The 20,031-nt window shown below is 40.4% G+C and overlaps 1 protein-coding gene across 1 annotated transcript; it reads right to left on the reverse strand.

Annotated features, from left to right (window-relative positions):
* Positions 1–2,021: 2,021 nt before the first annotated feature.
* Positions 2,022–11,911, reverse strand: IL1A (interleukin 1 alpha). Its single transcript, NM_001101684.1, is given in 7 exon segments — positions 2,022–3,351; positions 5,489–5,610; positions 6,345–6,518; positions 8,355–8,577; positions 10,208–10,256; positions 11,173–11,227; positions 11,881–11,911. Coding segments are annotated over 6 exon segments (804 nt in total). The 5' UTR covers positions 11,220–11,227; positions 11,881–11,911; the 3' UTR covers positions 2,022–3,162.
* Between the last annotated feature and the right edge of the window lie 8,120 nt (positions 11,912–20,031).

A 20,031-nucleotide genomic window follows, 5' to 3' on the forward strand; every position in this document is an offset into this window, starting at 1 on the left:
GAACCCGGAGTACTGGCGCCGCATGTGGAGGATTAGCCTAGTGAGCTGCGGTGCCGGCCTGTGGTGAACTTCTTGCTACTTACGCAGTGAGGGAGGAGGGGTAAAGGATGATGGACAGTTGGCTCTGGGGGAATAACACTTTGAGATCATCTCTACAATGATTTAATATTTCACTTCTGATCACAGACTGAGCAACTATTACATTTTTTAAGATTTCTTAAATTTGTATGCTTGCTCATGGTTTTGTTTTCACTTATTAAAATATTAAGATATACTAAAGTTAAAATATTTCTTAATCTTAAAACCAAAGGACAACCTGAAAGCAGGTCTTAGTCTTCCTGTAGCCATACTTAGGTAAGGAAATTCTAGTAAAGTAGTTGCTTCTAGAAATAAAAAGGTAAAACAAACATGAGACCAAGTTTCTGTGAACTCTATCAGTTAGACTGAGTTGGCTTCCAGTCATAGCAAACCAAATGAAAGTAGTTTAATAATAATAACAACATTTTTATATTCTTAAAATATGGAGGACAGTTCTTAGTGTAACAGTATTGTTAGAGGTGCTGGTTCTTTGTTCTGCCTTCCTCAGCACGTGATGGTGCTGTCCCCATGGTTACAGGTCAGTGACCACAGTTCCAAGCCCACGAACCTGTCTAATGGAAGAAGGAGTCAGGGAAAAGGACCTTTTTCTATATGGCTCTCTTTTATCAGGGTAGAAAATCTTTTCCAGAAGTTGCTCCCAACATACAGACATCTCACTAGACAGGGTTAAATTAACAGGACTTAATCATGGGAGAAAAGAATGAATACCATCTTAAACCAATTAGATTCATTCTCAAAGGCAGGGTGTGTTGATTTTGAAAATCAAGTTTCTGTTAGTAAGGAAGAAGGGGAGATGATGACTGTGTGGACAACCATCAGTGTTCACCATATGCATTTCTTCTTTTCTCTCTTTCATGGCGCTTTTAGGATTTTACCTACTGCATGTGTGCTGATATCTTCCAAATCCAAGCACTTGGGCCATCTTCTACTGCTTTCCCAGGCCACAGCAGGGAGCTGGATCAGAAGTGGAGCAACCGGGACTCGAACCAGCACTCATATGGGGTGTCGGCACTGCAGGTGGTGGCTTTACCTGCTATGTCACAGCACTGGCCCTGAGAATATTATCTTATTTTAAAAAGATTTTATTTATTTATTTGAGAGGTAGGGTTTCAGATAGAGAGAAGGAGAGACAGAAATTATTTTCCATCCTCTGGTTCACTCCCCAGATGGCTGCAATGATTGGAACTGGGCCGACCTAAAGCTAGGAGCCAGGAGCCTACTCCTGGTCTCCCACACGGATGCAGGGGCCCAAACACCTGAGCCATCTTCCACTGTTTTCCCAGGCCAGAAGCAGAGAATTGGATTGGAAGAGGAGGATTCGAACCAGCACCCATCTAGGATGCTGGTGCCATACTAAGCTACAGCACTGGCCCTGAGAATATAATTATTATTTTTTTTTTTTGACAGGCAGAGTGGACAGTGAGAGAGAGAGACAGAGAGAGAAAGGTCTTCCTTTGCCGTTGGTTCACCCTCCAATGGCCGCCGCTGCAGCTGGCGCACCGCGCTGATCCGATGGCAGGAGCCAGGATCCAGGTGCTTTTCCTGGTCTCCCATGGGGTGCAGGGCCCAAGCACCTGGGCCATCCTCCACTGCACTCCCTGGCCACAGCAGAGAGCTGGCCTGGAAGAGGGGCAACCGAGACAGAATCCGGAGCCCCAACCGGGACTAGAACCCGGTGTGCCGGCGCCGCAAGGTGGAGGATTAGCCTATTGAGCCACGGCGCCGGCCCGAGAATATTATCTTTTAAAATGCTATTTATACATACTGGCAGTTAGCAAAGGGGAGAGAAAAACTATAAAATCTAGGTAAAGTAACAGTAAGTATATTTATGTGAATTTTACCATTTGTCCATAATTACCATGCAGTAATATAATGATAAAAACAACAAGATAATGAAGAATACAACAAATAACTACATATCAGTCATTTTTGAGGTTTATTCAATTTTGGTTGATAATAACAAATTAATCATTATTGAAGATAAAAGGTAACACTATGTTTTGATGTCAATTTTTAGAAATTGGAAGCACTAATTATATCCCAGAAATGAAACTTTGAATACAATGGTTGCCAAAGTTAAGTTCATCCCCTTTTATCTAGTATGATTTGACTATAGGTAAAATGAGTGACAGAAGAATGCGAAGATAAGGTTAAGGGCAGAAGAGTGAAATAGTGGCCCAGTTATCAGCTCAAACATTCAAATAAATTACAAATAATTTATTATCATAAGTACAGGGTCTCCAGTACCAGAATTGAGAGCTTCTTGGCTATGTATAAAGTACAACTTGGATCAAAGTATCCTCATGTAAGCAAAACAGACTCATTCTGTCTAGAAAACACTGCACACTATTGTTGAGGTTGCCTAGTCAAAGTCAGACTATTCAAGAAACTGCTATAAATATAATAATAATTATTATCTTAAATACATTTATAAATACATACATATAAATAATTTAAAAATACGATTACATTTTTTTCCTTGAAGCTCAGCTTCAAGCAGTATCTTAACAAAATGACCTCACTAATTGACACAAAGAACCATTAAGGCAGGAACAATGTAGGTTTTATTTCTTCCATCTTGAAAACAATAAAACTGAGGTTCCAGGAACTTATGCTATTTGATTAAGGATCTAACAGTCTTAACAGCGGAAGGCAAATAGTCGAAATGATATTCTGTGTAGCTTCTCATTCTATCATTATGTGTATCTGTTAGTTTTATTATGCCTTAGCTAACCCATCTGTAATATGGGTAGAATCTTTTTGGTAGCCATAGTCAGTAGCCCTGGTCCTCTTAAGGTTGTTATCAGGAACAATAATTAAAATGATTGGTACTGTGCAAAGTATAGGGTGATCTTTCAACAACAAACAACATTATATGTTAGTGTTGGTCCCATTAGACTTGGCTTCTCTCTTACAAAGAGGGGAAACATTCATGTAGAATTATGCAGGCTCAGCACATGCTCAGCCAATGACTAAGAGTGAAGACTGGCTTCTTCATGTACACGGTACATACAGATGGTCAACACTTCACTAGTGAGTGGACTTCCAGAGCTAAGGCTGGTTTTATGAGATCTGAAAATCAGTCATCGAAGGTAACCCCCTTGCCATGTGCACCAGATGTTCTGGCTTTGTGGCAATAAACAGCTGTGGGTTGGCTGCTGACTTGAAGTAGTTCTTATTGCCTTGAGTTTCCCAGAAGAAGAGGATGTCACTCTCGCTGTCTGTGATGATCCTGGGTGTCTCAGGCATTTCCTGTGCAAAGAGAACAGAATTCTCTTAGAGATCAAGGGGATGCTAGAAAAAGGACATCCTGGCATTTGGCCTTCAGGAGAGACGACACTTCAGGACCATGACTGTGATATGATGAGCTAGGCTCCTCATTCATTTGTTCATTCATCAAGCATTTATCACATGCCTATTAGATGTATGGCTTGGTCTATTTATAAGAGCTGATTTTCTTAGTTAACCAGAAAGAAATCTGAATCAGTCAGGAAGATTGCCAATGACCCTAGTGTTTCAATGTATCCACGAAAGTAGGTGTGAAACAGTTTGTGTCCTGCCTTAAACATAGGCAAAAGGCATTTTGCATCAAATATGCCACTGGTGATTCTAAGACCTCTAGGGATTTTGCTTGCTAACTGTGCAAATCCTATCTTCGAGAAAGCTATTTAGTATTTAGATGACATTTATCTCTGTGTTTTAGTCAACAGTTGAAGGTTAAACACACACACACAGAGACACACAGAGACAAAACTTTTCAGGTGTACCAGTTGCTGAAACCTTTCAACAAAATCTCTTTAGACTGTACTTTTCCTGTGAGTGGGAATAGAATCTAACAATACTTTATTGGAAAAATAAATTTCAAATTCCAAATTAAGATGTTTATGTCCTGCTCTTTTAAATTTAAAGCAAGCATATATCTTTTTGAAGCTTGTTTAAGTGTTTCCATGTCAGCAAGAATTTTTTTACCAAACATATTCCTCTCCTAGATTTTTCCATCTCAGTAATTGGAGCTCCTCCTCTTCCCCTGTTGTTCATTCTCTGTAATAATCCAACTTCTATTTCTCTTCACCTGTTTTCCTTACTTCACCCACATGACTCTTAATTGGGCTTTCTGCTTTCGTCATTGTTTTCCTTTAGATATGTTGTCTGTTGTGGGAAATCAAATGAGGTCAGGACACTGAACTGTCTGAAGTTTTTAGTGGCTTTTCATTGTACCTCAAATAAAATCCAAATGCGAGCTCTGTAGCCTCTGCGTATCTTAATTCTGACAAAGCTCCAGTTCGAGATTACTTCTACTGATCCTTGAATCTGGCCTTTATGCTCTTGGTGCTCTAGTGCCTGGGTGCGCTCAGACCCTTCCAAGCCTTCCATTTAGAATGCCCCTGTCCACCCTTTTACATGGCCTGCTCCCTCCTATCAGTAGCTCTCATCTAACACGGAGCTCTGCCTTTGCTACTCCATCTAAATAGCATTCTCTCATTTCCCCCTATTTTAGCACCTTCTTTGTTTGAAAGAGCATCTTACAGCTTTTGTTGATTGTTTGGCTTCTCTATTGTCTCTGTCCCCCAGATGGCTAAGTTCTAATACCTAGGGACTTTGACTCACACTTGTCCACATAGCAGTTGGCAGTGTGCATGACAAAATAGATGGCACTCCCTAAATCATGCTTATTGGGTGAATTAAGGGTTGAAGCTACTGCCCTCATCTGTAGACATTACTTTCATTTTACTTGACCAGGGAGAGAAACACATACATCACATAAATTCTAGTTGGGGATAAGAGCCTTTGGGTTATACGTTTACTGAATAGGAGTCAACTACTTATTAGTGGGGAAAACTAGTGCTATTTTGGGTATGCTTGTGTGTGTCTGTGTGTTCGAGAGGCAAGGTGGGATTGGAGATGGGGTGGTGCTGACACCAATGAAAAGGGAGAGGCACTGGAGTCGGAGGGCCAGAGTTTGAGTATTGGAACCCAGCTTTTGCTTTGTGCCAATTGTCTAGTGACTAATCCTCTCTGATAACAGTTGGCTTATTTGAATTTCTTGAAGGCAGTCTCCACTGATGTAAAGCCGAGTAGGTCACAGAAGATGTCATAAAAGATGGATAGAAAGAATGGTTGTGCAGGCAAGGGAGGTAAATAAGGCTCAGGTATGGCAGGGAAAAAGGAAGAGAACACTTTTCCACATATTTACTCTTGCCACCTCCGTTATCCCCTTCCACAGACCCCGCCTAGCATCGCCTCAGAGGCTGGGTGAGAATTCAGATGGGGGTGGCATGGATAGGTTGGGGCTGTGGTAGCAAGGGAAGAGGAATGTGTCACCTTTTGGGATCATTTATAAATGTGTGGGATGTAAAGGAGAATAAGTTGGAGACTTAGGACAACTGACCTTTAGCAGCACAGGTTCATCTTCATTCTGGGCACTCACAAACAGTGGAGTTTGTGAGATTCTTAAAGTTACAGGAAGTATAGAATCCTCTGATGTCATGTAGACCCCCATGTCAAATTTCACTGTGAAAGAGAAGGAAAATCAGGAGTTTATACAGATTGTGAGATTGTGTGTGTGTTGTGTAGTTAGGTACCCAACTGTGGTATCCATAAAGTCTGGCAGGCAATACTATTCTTCTTTGGATCCTTCACAGTATGTATCACATTTACCAGGCAGGTAAATATCAGGTTAATATTTAAACAATTTCTGTGTTGAATATTAAATGTTTGGAGGCTGAATAAGTATTTGTCAGAACTCTTGTAATTACATTGGTGGGATAAAACCCTGTACTTTGATAATTCACAAGATCATAATGACCTAATATGGAGTTTAGGAAGTTGATACAAAAGTTTTAGTTGTAACTTTGATGTATAGGCTTTCTCTAATGGAGAGGAATTCTTCCCATTGGCTTCTGGGTAAATTTGAGTAGGTCATTTACTATTTCTGAGACTATTTCCTCCTCTTTAAAATTAGGGCAAGAAGATCCATCTGAAAGCACCAAGGAGGTAGTGCATCACGCAGCTTTGCACTCCATTCTTTTGAAGACAGAAGCCTGTGTTGTGGATCATTCAGATTTGGCCGAAACTTCTGTTTTTGATCAGATTCTCTTTTGTACGGGGAGCTATGTGCCTCATCCTATTGTAGAAGAATTGCATCAAGTTGGGATTTAGAGAGGTTTACTGGTTGAGAGCAGAAAGCTTAAAAAAAAAAAAAAACAAAAAAAACAGAGGGGAGGGTGACGTAGTTGGCTCTTTACCTGCATCGCCCAGATTTTGTAGTGGAGCTGCCCTGAGGTACTGATCTGAGGTGTCACGAACTAGGCTTTGATTGAGAGCATCATTCAGGGTAAACTCTTGTTTGATGATTCTCAAGTATTTGTATCTCATATTTCTCTGGAAGGTGTAAGGAACTGATCTGGGCTTGATGATTCCTAAAACCATCATTACAAGTTCAGATTAGTGTCTAGGTGCAAACACAGGTGATACACACTCTCCTACAAGCACAGAATACAGCTCTAAGAGGGACATTAAGAAGCTTCCAGTCCAATAAGGAAATGGAGGAGGGAAGATCAGTTGGTAAGCAGTGGGACTGATTCTAGAATTATCTTGTGTATACTTATTTGCCTTTTTTCCCCCAAACTTTATCCCTCAGGCAATATTTTCCTTAAAAAAGAGACTATCTGTGCAACGTTCTCATTTTTGGTTGTTTGGAGTTTGTAAGTGACCCAGAAGACTACTAGTCTTCCCATCTGTATTTCCCAATGAATGCACTGTGAGAAAAAAAAAATGAGTACATTGAGAATTGTATGTCCCTGAGGGCACAGGTCTACCTCCTTTCTGGAAAGTGGTACCAATAGTTTCTCAAATCCTCATGGGTCTGAGTAATTCTACTTCTAGGACTCTAATCTAAGTAAGTAAGTGGTAACAGACCTGAAGATTTATTGATAGACATTCTCAAAATGAGATTGATATACTGATCAAATGAGATTGATATAATTTTAAGATATAAAAATTTTAAATATATTCTTAAAGCATTAAACCTCTTTGTCTAAGTGTATAAATGCAGGCTTTAAAGAAACATAAGTTTGGCAGTGGCAATATGAGTGGCTTTCATTTTCTTTCCTATGTTTTCTTGTATTTTAAAATCTTCCAGGTGAACATCTATTATCGTTTTGATGTTATGCTGATATACAAGAATATTTGGTTTAAATTTCATGTGGAGGCTCATTCAGTAAAGACATGGAAGGAAAACCATGGTTTAAATAGTCATAGCTGAAGTATGTTTGAGGCTCTTCCACATTGTCTGCCTTTGGCCAGTTTACTTGTATCAGTGAGCTTAATTTCCTCATATACAAAGGCACTTCAAAAAGTCCATGGACAAACGGAACTAACAGAGGACTTTATTTTGGCACAAAAAATTTGAAATCCATGCATAGTTTTTTCTTTTTTATCATAATTTGTGTTTTCCACAAACTTTTTGTAGAGCCCTCATATGCATGGGTTTCAAAGTTTTTTTTTCCCACCAAAATAAACTTTTCATTCCATTTTCCATGAACTTTTTGAAGCATTTAGAATATAGAGTTGTTCTAAGGCCTAGAGACAGTGCAGACATGAATACCTTAATAGTGCTGGTATTGTTAATAAAGGTGGTGGTAGTAGTAGTAATAGTAACAATATTTTTTGGGTTCTTACTATACAGCAGTAGTCCAAAACTTTGGAAATGTTGACTGATTTATTCATCATAACAACACAGTGAGGTAGGGACTCTATCTCCATTTTTCAGCAGAGGAAATTGAAGCACAGAAAGATTAAGTAACGTGTCCAAAGAGGCATAGTTAATAGTAAGTAGGTGAACAATCTTGTTAAGTGGCCATTCACTAACAGTAAATAGCTACTTTCTCCTGAGAGACTAAAAGTCAAACAACCTTTACAACGTGGCCAGAGAATGAGTGCAAGAGCAAGTATATATACTCAGGCCGCTTCTAATCTGTTGCTAATAGAGAAGGATTCAAAACTCACTTCCCTTCCTTCCAGTTACTAGACTAACACCTGGCTGGCCTCTTGACATCCTCACACTAGGTTTTATTTTCTCTGATTCTGACTTAATTTTATTTAATTTTAAATCATTTATTTTAAATTTTTCATTTTAAATTTATTTAATTTAAAATTAAATAAAATTTAATTTTATTTTCTCTGATTCTGATTTAATTCCTTATTTACTTCAAAGAAAGCAAGGATATTATTGTGCTTGACCCCTTACCCCTTACCTTCTTCTGGATCACTGACATTGGTCTCCAGGTCAACATCAGTGATGGGCTGGTTTAAACTCAAGCGTCTTTTCTTCAGAATCTTCCCACTGGCTGTTACTGCCACCACATTCTCCTGGAAGGTGAGGTTGGGTGACACAGAGGTTTCAGAGGTACTCAGAGACACAACTTTATTCATGCAGTCTTCATGAAGTGGTTCATAGCTTGCATCATAGAAGGATTTCTGTGAGGAAAGACAATGAAAAGTGAGAAATAAGACTCTTTCAGCAGGAGTTTGTAACTCCTGATCCAGCAGACTCCAGTTCTTAGGGCTTCAGGACCATTCTTTTCTGTCCCCCCCCCCCCCATCATTTCTGGATTGAACATATACAGGAGTTTGTAACTCCTGCTGAAAGTAGCAAACTCAGTGAGAAGGAACTACATTTTGGTCTTGGGTAATCTGTGTTTCCTCTCTTCTTCCTTTTTCTCCTTCCTTGCTTCCTCCCTCTCCTCTGGTTTTCTCTGAAAGAGTGTGATTTCTTTGTAAGACTTTTTTCTCTCTGCATTCTCAAAAAATGACATGGAATAAAGAAATAAGTTGACGACCTTAGGCAATGGTAGTAGCCTTCCCCCTCAGAAGGTTAAACATCTACTTGACTGTGCTCAAAGTATTTTTTTAAAAATATATATTTATTTATTTGAAAAGCAGAGCTACAGAGAGGCAGAGGGAGAGACAGAGTGGTTTTTCATCTGCTGGTTCACTCCCCAGATGGCCGCAATGGCCGGAGCTATGCCAATCTGAAGTCAGGAGCCAGGAGCTTCTTCCGGGTCTCCCAAGTGGGTGCAGGGGCCCAAGGACCTGGGCCATCTTCCACTGCTTTCCCAGGCCATAAAGAGAGCTGGATCAGAAGTGGAATAGCTGGGACTTGAACTGGTGCCCATATGGGATGCTGGCACTGCAGGTGGCAGCCTTACTAGCTACACCACGGCACCGGCCCCTCAAAGTATTTTAAGAGTATAGTATCCCTCCATATCTTTGGGTTCCACAACCATGGATTCCCCCCCATCGTGTCTGGATTGAACTTATACAGGCATTTATCCTTGTCACTATTCCCCAAACAATCCACTGTATAACATCTGCTTACATAGCATTTATATCATATTAGATATTACAAATAATTCTGAGATGATTTAAAATACATGGGAGGATGTGTATGGATTATATGCAAATATGATGCTGTTTAATATAATATTTTGGTATTCATGGTGCATGGGGTAGGGTGGGTGGTATTCCTGGAGCCAGTACCCCACAGATGGTCAGGGATGAGCATGTACCTCTGGGAACAGCTCTTAAACCAGTTATACAGACACATACGGCAGTACCTATATGTCTATTTGTGGTCTCCCAACAAAGTAACACATCTGGTGAGTGACTGCCAGTTTCTTACTTTCACTTGACCTGCTTCCTCCATCTCATCTTCATGGGCTAGACTGTTTGGAGGGCTGTCTCTAACATCTGGTGCTGGTGTCAGAGAGGACTACCACAATGCATCATGTTAGGAGAAGAGCCTGGTGAGTTGACCTGAGGGGCCATCTCAAGAAGGATAGCCAGCATCCTGAAGAGACCTGATCCAGCAGACTCCAGTTCTTAGGGCTTCAGGACCATTCTGTTCTGTTTTGGCAAAAGCTGGTGAACATGAATGATGCCATCAATTGTTAGTTGGTCTCTCTTGCAAGGAAGAAATATAGGTTTTGTGACCTCCAGTGAGGGTAAAACAAAAGCATCGAAGATTCAAGCCATTGCTGTGCTTTTCTGGTGGATAAACTACTGTGTAAAACTAGTGGTCCCCTTAGAATTACAGTCATTTTCTTACCTGATTCAGAGAAAGATGGTCAATGGCAGAGCTGTATTCCTCATTTTCACTGTTAAAATAAAATGAAGAGAATGTAATGCTGTTCATTATTTCACTATGATCACCATATTTTAATAACCACATCGATTTTGGGCAGCTAACATGAGTGTACACACATTACTCTCATCTGTGAACATTAAGGACAAGTACAGCTGCATATGTTAATTCATATTGCATTCATGTGGAGTTAGTAATCATTAGACCAGTCCTTGAGCTTTACCTGAGCTTTATCTATAAAAATTGGGCTTGGCTAACAAATTGAAGGGCTTTACTTGAATTTCAGGAAAAAATGTGAAACTCTTTGAGAGAAAAACCATACTTCGAAAGTGCCTCATTTTTACTTTAACCAAATAGAACCTCTGATACACTTTACTTTTATGTATTCACTGAGACAGCTTTAATAATTTACACTTGGTAAAATACCAAGGCAAGATGTTGATCGCCTAGTTTGCGTTAGTATTTACTATAGTAATGGAACAGCACAAATGTTCCCTCATTTTACCTGTCTGCTCATTTACCTTTCTTCTATGTCTGAGTAAGGTTTGCTGGTGAACAACTCTTCACAGGCTCAAGTCACAGTGGAGCCATCTCCTCCTCCCGACTGAGATCAGGCTTTCTTGAGAATGGATTCTCTCTTAGGTGCCCATTAAAGCCTATTACCATGGCAGAGCCCATGAACTCAACCGAGGCTGTGTCCAAATTCATGGAGGAGTCAGTCCATCTCCAAAATAATTTTTCTAAAATGGCTATCTCCCTGGATGCCTGGGCTCCCTGGGTCATCTGTGACCTGCTCTGATTTCAGGGCTAGCATGTATCTCCGCGGCTTCTGCCAGCCTGGCCCCATGCTGGTCACTGTAACTGCCAGCTGGAATCGAATGCACCTTGGACCCCTCATTAAACCCTGAGAGATGGAATCTGTTTCTTACCTGAAACAGTTCTTTAGGTCTTCAAACAGATCAGGGACTTTGGCCATCTTGATTTCTGCAACAGAGAACACGGGTGGCTGTCAGCTCTGTCAGCCTCTGAACCAGATGCCTGCCAAGGGGGACACCTCTGCTTTGTACTTCTTGAGATACTTCATTGAATGACTTAACCCACACTCAGCATTTCCCTTGTATTTCTCACTCCCGCGAATTATTTGTATATGCATCTGCCTCCTCTACTAGATTGTAAACTTCTTTTAGAATGTTTTATTTATTTTATCTTGGTATTCCGTATGTGCACAACATAATACAGTACAGAAAGTAGGCAAAATTTGGATAGGTTAAAAATTTAAAAACACATTAGAGAGGGGCGGGGGGAGAGAGAGAGAGAGAGGGAGAGAGAGAAAGAGAGATCGAAATGTTCCATTATCTGGTGGTACAGATTCCTTTCCACGGACCATGGCTATACACATATGAAGCCAGTTCTGCTGTCTTCCCATTCCCCATTAGTAAAACCACACAGTCGTTTTCTAAAACTTGATAGTGATTCTAGCTCACACACCAAAGCAGGAGGGACACACACACACACACACATGCAACGCAGGAAGGAAGAGGTGATAGTTTTAGATAAGGCAGTTTGAGAACAATCAGCCAAGCAGAAAAACAAACAAAAAAATATTTCAAAAGCCAGAGATGTGATAAGGACAATACCTTTGCCGACTCAAGTGCCAATGAACTGACTCCTTCTCTGCCTGGAAAACTAAGCCTGAGTCAGGCTCCTTCGCCTTTTGTAATTGTCTTCTCCTAAGTAGGCGTGGCCACACTGTGTCATAGGAATTTACAGGGAAGAACTCTGCTTTTTTATTTCTCTCGTTCATTCACAGATTGTATTTTTTGTGATATTATTAACTGCAAAGATTCCAGGAGTTTTTGATTTGGCTCATTTAGTATGTTGCCCTTTGTAATTATATACATGTAATCTTAGAAAAAGGGAAGAAGAACAGGAAACATCAAGTTTCTAAAAATATAAGGGGGAGGAGGAAGGGAGAAATTCCTAAATCAGAATCGGAGAGAAGCTTAGTAGTTGTACTTTGTATTTTGGCTTAATTTGTTTAGGGTTCCCCAGAGCTGAGTGTGAACTGGTGGAATGCTTGTCAGCTCCTGTGAGTGAAGGGGTGGGTAACATTTCAGGCACAATGATCCTTTTTTTTTTTTTTTTTTTTTTTTTTTTGTGAAGAGAGAGGTTTTCTTGAATAGACATCATTCGGAGTTTGGGGGTGACAATCCTCTGGTGAGGAATAGATAGAGGAACAAAAAAGCACTTAGCCACATATGTTTGATTCTTTTACTGCTCTGAAGATGGTCAACATGTTTTCTTTCTGATTCTTTCTGTAAAAGATTTATTTTTATTTGAGAGGCAGAGTTACAGAGAGAGAGTGAGACAAAAAAGGTCTTCCATCTGCTGGTTCACTCCCCAAATGGGTGCAAGGGCCCAAGTACTTGGGCTCTCTTCCTCTGCTTTCCCAGGCTATTAGCAGGTAGCTGGATTGGTAGTGTTGCAGCCAGATCTCAAACTGGCACCCGGATGCTGGCACCATAGGTGGAGGCTTAACCTACTGTGCCACAGCACTACCCCCACCCCCCATTTTTTTTTCTAGCAGAGGTGATGGAGATTCTGAAGAGAACATTCAGCCCTAGCTGCATTACATTAGGTGGCCTCTACCAGAATCCAAAGAAAAGTCTGATCTCGTCTAGGATAACCCCGAGGTGTGTGAGGTTAGCTGCAGGTGCTGGGGGAGGGAAGGTGTGGAATCTTAACGCAGGATACTACATCAGTGGTGTCTAGTCATTATCTTTAAAAGATTTTTTAGCATCCCAAAGGGGAGTCCATTTCAGGTGGTAGAACATCAAGATTCTTAACAAATAAATGTTTCAGGTTTTCTAGTTGGAATTTAAGCCATGAACAATTAAAGGAAATGAAATGGATGGGAGAAAAGTGTAGAGGAAAGGGGAAAAAGGATAATATGAGGAAGGTGAGGCACTGAAATCTGGTATAAAAAAGTTAACAAGTACAGAAGTGGGAGTCAAGCGGCTCTTTGAATTGGATAAAATATTCTCTCTGGTCCAGTTTAAACTGTAAACAATGGGGTCTGTTAAATGATCATTGAGATCTGTTGTAGGTACAAAACTTCTGATTCTGATTGCATTGAGCAGTTTGGCTCCTCCTGGTCATAACCCTGGTGTTACAATAGTTATTATTAAGGGTTCACACAAACCAGCACATCCGGAATATAGGCAGTGTAAGTGTAGGACCAGCTTGGGGCAGAAACTTGAGTTCTACGACAGGTCCCATAAAGTGAGGGCAGCCCACTCCACTTTTCTACTTACTTTGGTTCCCCTTCAGACAGAACAACACAGAAATGTGAATCCCAGTCACCCCCTCTGCCTCCGGGGATCTTGTGAGGACTATTACTAAGAAACAATTGCCAAGCACATCATGAATGTGGGTGCTATGGAGATGTAACTAAACAAAAATAATAACAACCTTAATGATGGCTTCAGTCATCATTGGGAACCTGTAGAGTTGTCATTGTAATGCCTTAGTTCACCAAAGAAAATAGAGTTCTTTTAAAAATATTGATTTGAGAACTTAAACCAGGAGGAAATTTTCAGCCATTGAAGCCCTAAAGAAATTTGGGTTCTTGGAGCAATACACATCACCTCTTTGGTAATTCAGGAAAACACCCTTGGTTCCACTGTCTGTGGCAACACCCATCCTGGCCCTATCTTCACTCCTCGATTGTAGAGAATTCCCCAGTTGTGGTTGTTGAATTTCTCAAAGAGAGTTCGGTTGAGAAATAGCTAACTTTGCCTTCTCATGATCTTCTTGGAAACTGTTTTTTAAGAAAAGAACAGGATGAATGAGATTCAGAGTGAGAGGTCCTGGCTTTCTTTTGGGGAATCTGCTCTTCTGTTAGTGTGAACAAAGACTGTCCAGATCACCTCCCCTTGAGAAGGGTGAGAGGAATGTGATGAGTAGGACTCTACTGGGTCCTGGGATATGTGTGTATTCCCAGTCCTGTGGAAAGGACTTCTGGTGTCTTCCTGCAAATATCTCTTGACTCTCTAAGGAAGCCCCTAAAAACCTGTCTTGAGGGGCTGGAGTTGTGGTGCAGTGGGTTAACATGCTGCTTGCAATGTTGGCATTCCATTCCAGAGTGCTGGTTCAAGTCCCACATGCTCCATTTCCAACCAACTTTCTGTTAATGTGCCTGGAAAGGCAGCAGAAAATGGCACAAGTGCTTGGGCCTTTGCCACCCATGTCAGATAGTAAGATGGAGTTCCTGGCTCCTGGCTTTGGCCTGTCACAGATGTGGCTGTTGGAACCATTTGGAGAGTGAATCAGAGTATGGAAGATCTCTCTCTCTCTCTTTCTGCCTTTCAAATAAATAAATCTTAAAAAAAAACCCTCTTCACTCATTGTCACCTAAATTGTATAGAAAAAAATTTACTGTGCACTTAATCTGTGCCAAGGGTTCTGCTATACATCACCATTTTTCTTTCATGATCCACAAAATTCAGTATGCAAGATGAGATATGTTGATCAGTCAACAGGCTTCAAACGCTTGGAGATTGTGTATCTAAAGAATCATAGTGATATTTTTCATGTGAAAAATTGTTTTATAGTTCATAAAGAGCTGTCACCTGCACTGTCTCACTGGCTCTTCACTGTACCTATAAGAGTTACCTATTACTATTCTCCTTCATAGCTCAAGTCCCTTGAAAGAGCTTAAGGGACTAACCTAAGGTCACAAAACTGGTATAGCCAGCATTTGAAGTAAGGCTTATGATGGCAAGCCCCATTTCCTCTTTCCCCTGCATGCACATGCTTGAGTCTCTTATCAACACCAATGTCATGTAATAAGGCTAACGTAGATCAATCTCCAGGTCTTTCCTGCCTCAAACACTCTGCTCATACTTTCTAAGATCCTTGTAAAAAAGGAAAGAAAATATTTGAAATATCTTACCCCCCTTCTTGTATTTCTTTTTTTTTTTTTTTGATGAAACAGCTGGTTATTTTTTTACTGGATTTTTATTTATTTATTTACTTGAAAGGCAGAGTTACAGAGAGGCAGAGGCAGAAGCAGAGAGAGAGAGAGAGAGAGAGAGAGAGATGTCTTCTGTCCTCTGGTTCACTCCCCAAATGGCTGCAACAGCCTGAGCTGGGCTGATCTGAAGCCAGAAGCCAGGATCCTCTTTCAGGTCCCCCACATGGGTGCAGGGGACCAAGGATTTGGGTCATCTTTTACTGGTATCCCACGCCATAGCAGAGAGCTAGAATGGAAGTGCAGTAGCTGGGTCTCGAACTCACACCCAAATGGGATGCCAGCACTACACATGGTGGCTTTACCTGCCGCTGTCCCACAGTGCTGACCCCTCTCTTCTTGTCTTCCCATCTAATCTAATTTCATAATGGATTCTGTGATGTCCAGGAACAGGGTAAGGGTGATATGTAATTGAGCACATGGTCAGTGGTGGAGTCTGGATGTGAACTTCAGTTATGGTTTTGCCATTTACCATGAAGATATGAAATATCTGCAAGCATCTTTGGAACTAACTTTAAAATTGTTGCCTGGGCTTGACTCTGACAGTTTCACTTGAATGAGGAGACAAGCATAGTACTTCTTTGTGAGTTTTCAGGAGAGCATATCTTTACAGTCAGCACTCTATATCTGTGGGTTCTGCACCCCGAATTCCACCAACTATGGATCAAAAATACTGAGAAAAAATGATTGTATCTGTCCCGAACATTATCCCCTAAACATTACACTATAACAACTATTTACATTGCATTAGGCATTATAAGTAATCAAGAGATGATTTGGAGTATATAGGAGGATGTGTGTGGGTTATGGACGATTACTAGATCATACTCAAGATACTTGAGCATCCAGATTTAGGTATTGGTGAGGAAGTTCTAGAACCAATCTTTGTAGATACTGAGAGACATGGATGATTATATTTCTTTTCAGGTGGAATAAAACCTATTCAGGAAATAAAATATGCATAAACTATTATATGCAGAGGCAATTGAGCCTTTGGTCTCAACTCATGTCCTCTGTAATCATAACCTGCTTTTCGATTCCAAGACAGGGAGCAGAAGGAAAGGACTTTCCATGGTAGCCTACCAATATCCCAGGTGTTATAACATAGTGTCTCATTTAATCTTCTCATCAAACCTGTGGGGTAGGTATTCTTACTACATTTTACTAAAGAGGAAGTCACGGTCTAGAGAGATTAAGCAATCTACCTAAGGTTGCAGGGCTACCAAACTTTGGAAATGGACGCAGACATAGGAGCTTACCCTCAACCACAAGGCCTTCTCTTTTCCTTTCCTGTGCACTTTTAAATTAATTTTTAACTCCTCTGCTTTGTCTTAGGATCTTGAAGATTCTAGAATTAAAAGTTAGAAAAGGGTGCACCTCAGGGACTCTTGCTTTTATCAAAGAGGAAACAGGTTGAGAAGACAAATATGCCCCACAGTCACATGGAGAATTCATGTGAGAGTGAAAGTAAAATTATAACTCACTGTTGAATTCTAGTTCAAAATATCCTATGACTTAGAGGCACTGGCTTTTCAGGGAATAGGGCAGTGTTGAAGCAATGGTCTCTCCTGTGGCTTCTCCATGTTAACTTAAAAAAGAATTACAAAGAATAGAACCCATGAATTGAGCAAAACTATCTATGGTCCTGCTCTCCTAAAAGCTGGCAATGAAGTGCTTCAGCGATGAACTTCTACACAAGTAGGTAATTATGAACTGAGATAATACAGTCATAATGCAACAGATGTGCTAGTCTTAGGTTGGAAATGGGTAGTTCAATGGGGAGGAAAGAGGGAACATTCTAGGCTAAGCAGATGTAGTGGTGAAGTAAGATAAGTAAAAATGGGTCATTGAGGCTGGAGCTCAGAAAGGTGGGGGTGGGCGGTGGGTTGATGAATTGAGGATGAGGAAGAAAGCAAGAGCCAATCAGGCAGACCTTATGTGGTCTTGATGCAAAGTTTAATAGGAAGCCATCAAGGTCATGTGTGTTGGTGACATAATCAGCTTTATACTTTTGAGCTATCAACTTTTCCTTTTTTTTTTTTTAAGGCAGAGTGACATAAAGGTGGGGCAGGGGAGGGAGAGTGAGTGCAGGAGAGAGATATCTTACATTCTTGCTCCCTAGATGGCCATAACAGCTAGGGCTGGGCCAGGCAGAAACCAGGAGCCAGGAGCTTCATGTGGGTCTTCCACATGGGTAGCAGGGACCCAAACAATTGGGCCATCCTCTGCTGCCTTTCCCAGGCCATCATCATGGAGCTGTACGGGAAGTGGAGCAGTTAGGACATGAACCAGCGCCCATATGGGATGCTGGCACTGCAGGTGGCGACTTTACCTGCTATGCCATAATGCTGGCCCCTCAACTTTGTCTTTGAAAGTAAGTTCTACAGGAGTCACTGTGCACTTACTCCTCATGTAGGATCTCTGTCCTTAATGTGCTGTACATTGAGATTTAATGCTATAACGAGTACTCAAACAGTATATTTCACTTTGTGTTTCTATGGGGGTGCAAACTGTTGAAATCTTTACTTAATGTATACTAAACTGATCTTCTGTAAAAAAAAAAAAAGAAATTATCAACTCCCAGCTTGACTCTCACTGGGATTAAACATGACAATAGGTCTGATCTGATTTCATCATCATTTAAAAAATCATCTATTATTTTTCGCTTTATGTTTCTGTGTGGGAGCAAACTGTTGAAATCTTTACTTAATGTATGCTAAACTGATCTTCTGTATATAAAGAGAATCGAAAATGAATCTTGATGTGAATGGAAGGGGTGAGGGAGTGGGAAAGGGGAGGGTTGCGGGTGGGAGGGACGTTATTGGGGGGAAGCCATTGTAATCCATAAGCCGTACTTTGGAAATTTATATTCATTAAATAAAAGTTAAAAAAAAAAGAAAGTAAGTTCTAGATTGTCAGACAAAAAGGACAGGGATTATGTAGTGAAGTGAGACCAGACTGGCTCCCTTAACTCCCACTTGTGTGACAGAGACAGTGAGTAGTGTGGGAACCTAGACAACAGGTGGATGACTTTGGCTTAGAGGAGATGCAGGAAGTTCAAGTTGGTGGAGGACCACAGTAGGAAGGGAATGGCTTTGTGTTTGCTCAGCAAATTCTCATTTAGCTCTGATTCCCTCTCTTTGCCTTAGCTCATTTGTTCCCTAATTTATGTGCTTTTTTTATTTCTCAATTCTTTTCTCTTGAGATGGTACTTAATTGGGCTGTTCTCCTTTTTGCCTTCTCCCTTGGATGCATGTCTTTCTTTTCATCTTTCATTGAAGATGCTCTTTAAAAATTAGAGTTCATCAAAGCTTCTTGTGTGGCAACAGTCATGTCTGTGCTTGTCTCTCACTTTTATCTTCTGGCTAAATGTGATTATCTAATCAGAAATGCCTTCTGAAGAAATTTTCTTTCCCTTTGAGTCATTTTGCTTGTTGGAGTCAGCGTTATCTCTAGTCTGAACTTGTTTCTCAATTTCAGAAAATGTATATTACTCTTTTGGATTCTAAAATGCATTTGTTAAATATTTTTATGGAAATATAATAAATGCAGAAGAAAACAAAATCCACAGCTAAATCACTAGAGATGATGATTATCACTGTTTCAGTGTATTTCCTTTTAGTCTTTCTTTTTTTCAAGTCATAGATAGCTGTTTTTGGACAATTGGGATATTCTGAACTTTTTTGATATCTACTTCTTGAAATTTAGGGAACCTATGCCATCTGTTCATTCATGGGATTACTTTATTCACAGCTGTCATCATTTCTGCACTTCCTGTGGTTAACCTATGGGCATATGGTTTGTTCTGGCCAATGAACTGTGAGTGGGAAGTGATTTATATGTGATGTTATACTTTTCAGGTGATGTAATCAAGGACCAGTGTTCACCTTTATCATAATGACTACCCTGATGCATCCACTTTAGAAGTCATGTTTTTCAGATAGTATGGTTGCAAATGGATGAGGTGTGGCTATAAATGCATGGGAATAGAACAACCTGTTTCAGACTTTGAATGAGTGAAAAACAAATCTTGAATTATAGTTAAGTCACTGGGATTTCTGAACTTATTTGTTACTGTGCTACAGCCTAACCTATTCTAGTGGATGTGAGACTTTTTTTTTCTCTACCACAAACTCCAAGATGAAATACATTTTAATATCAAAATTCCTTTTTCACACAATCAATTTCTTCTTGGGCAGAAGTGTGTCTAGATTAGCATTCTGCTTGTCATGGTCTCTACTCCATGGGAGATGGATTTTCCAATAACTTAATCAGCTGCTTTATTTTGGCCAGATTCAGATTCCAGATATAAAGATAAATTAGCTATGAAAATATAAAGGCCAATAATAAAAAGTTAATACTGTTGAGTTAGTATCCCAGATGCAGATCACAGAGTAATTATGTTAATTTTCTAAAAATTATATCATGCTTGACAGTTTTTCAAAGCATTTTTTACAAACGCATATGAACTTTCAATCTTATGTGAGCTTGACTGTTTTATGCATGCAAATCATTAGTAGCAAAGGGCCTATACCCAGTTCCCAGTTCCCTCCTTCCTGTTTTTGGTGTGAACTCCTGGTTGCAAGGGAGTTTGGGACCCTGAGAACAGCAATAGTGACACAGGCCAGGGAGTGGCAGGTGTTACATTAAATGAGGATGGAGAAGCAAGAGACTTAGATCGTCATCCTGGCTCTGACCGTAATTAACTATGTGGCCTTTGGCAATTCCCAGTGTCTCCTGGTGTTCCTTATTGACA

This window comes from Oryctolagus cuniculus, chromosome 2 (assembly GCF_051225735.1).
Source record: "Oryctolagus cuniculus isolate XC-2025 breed Fujian yellow rabbit chromosome 2, ASM5122573v1, whole genome shotgun sequence".
Lineage (NCBI taxonomy): Eukaryota > Metazoa > Chordata > Mammalia > Lagomorpha > Leporidae > Oryctolagus > Oryctolagus cuniculus.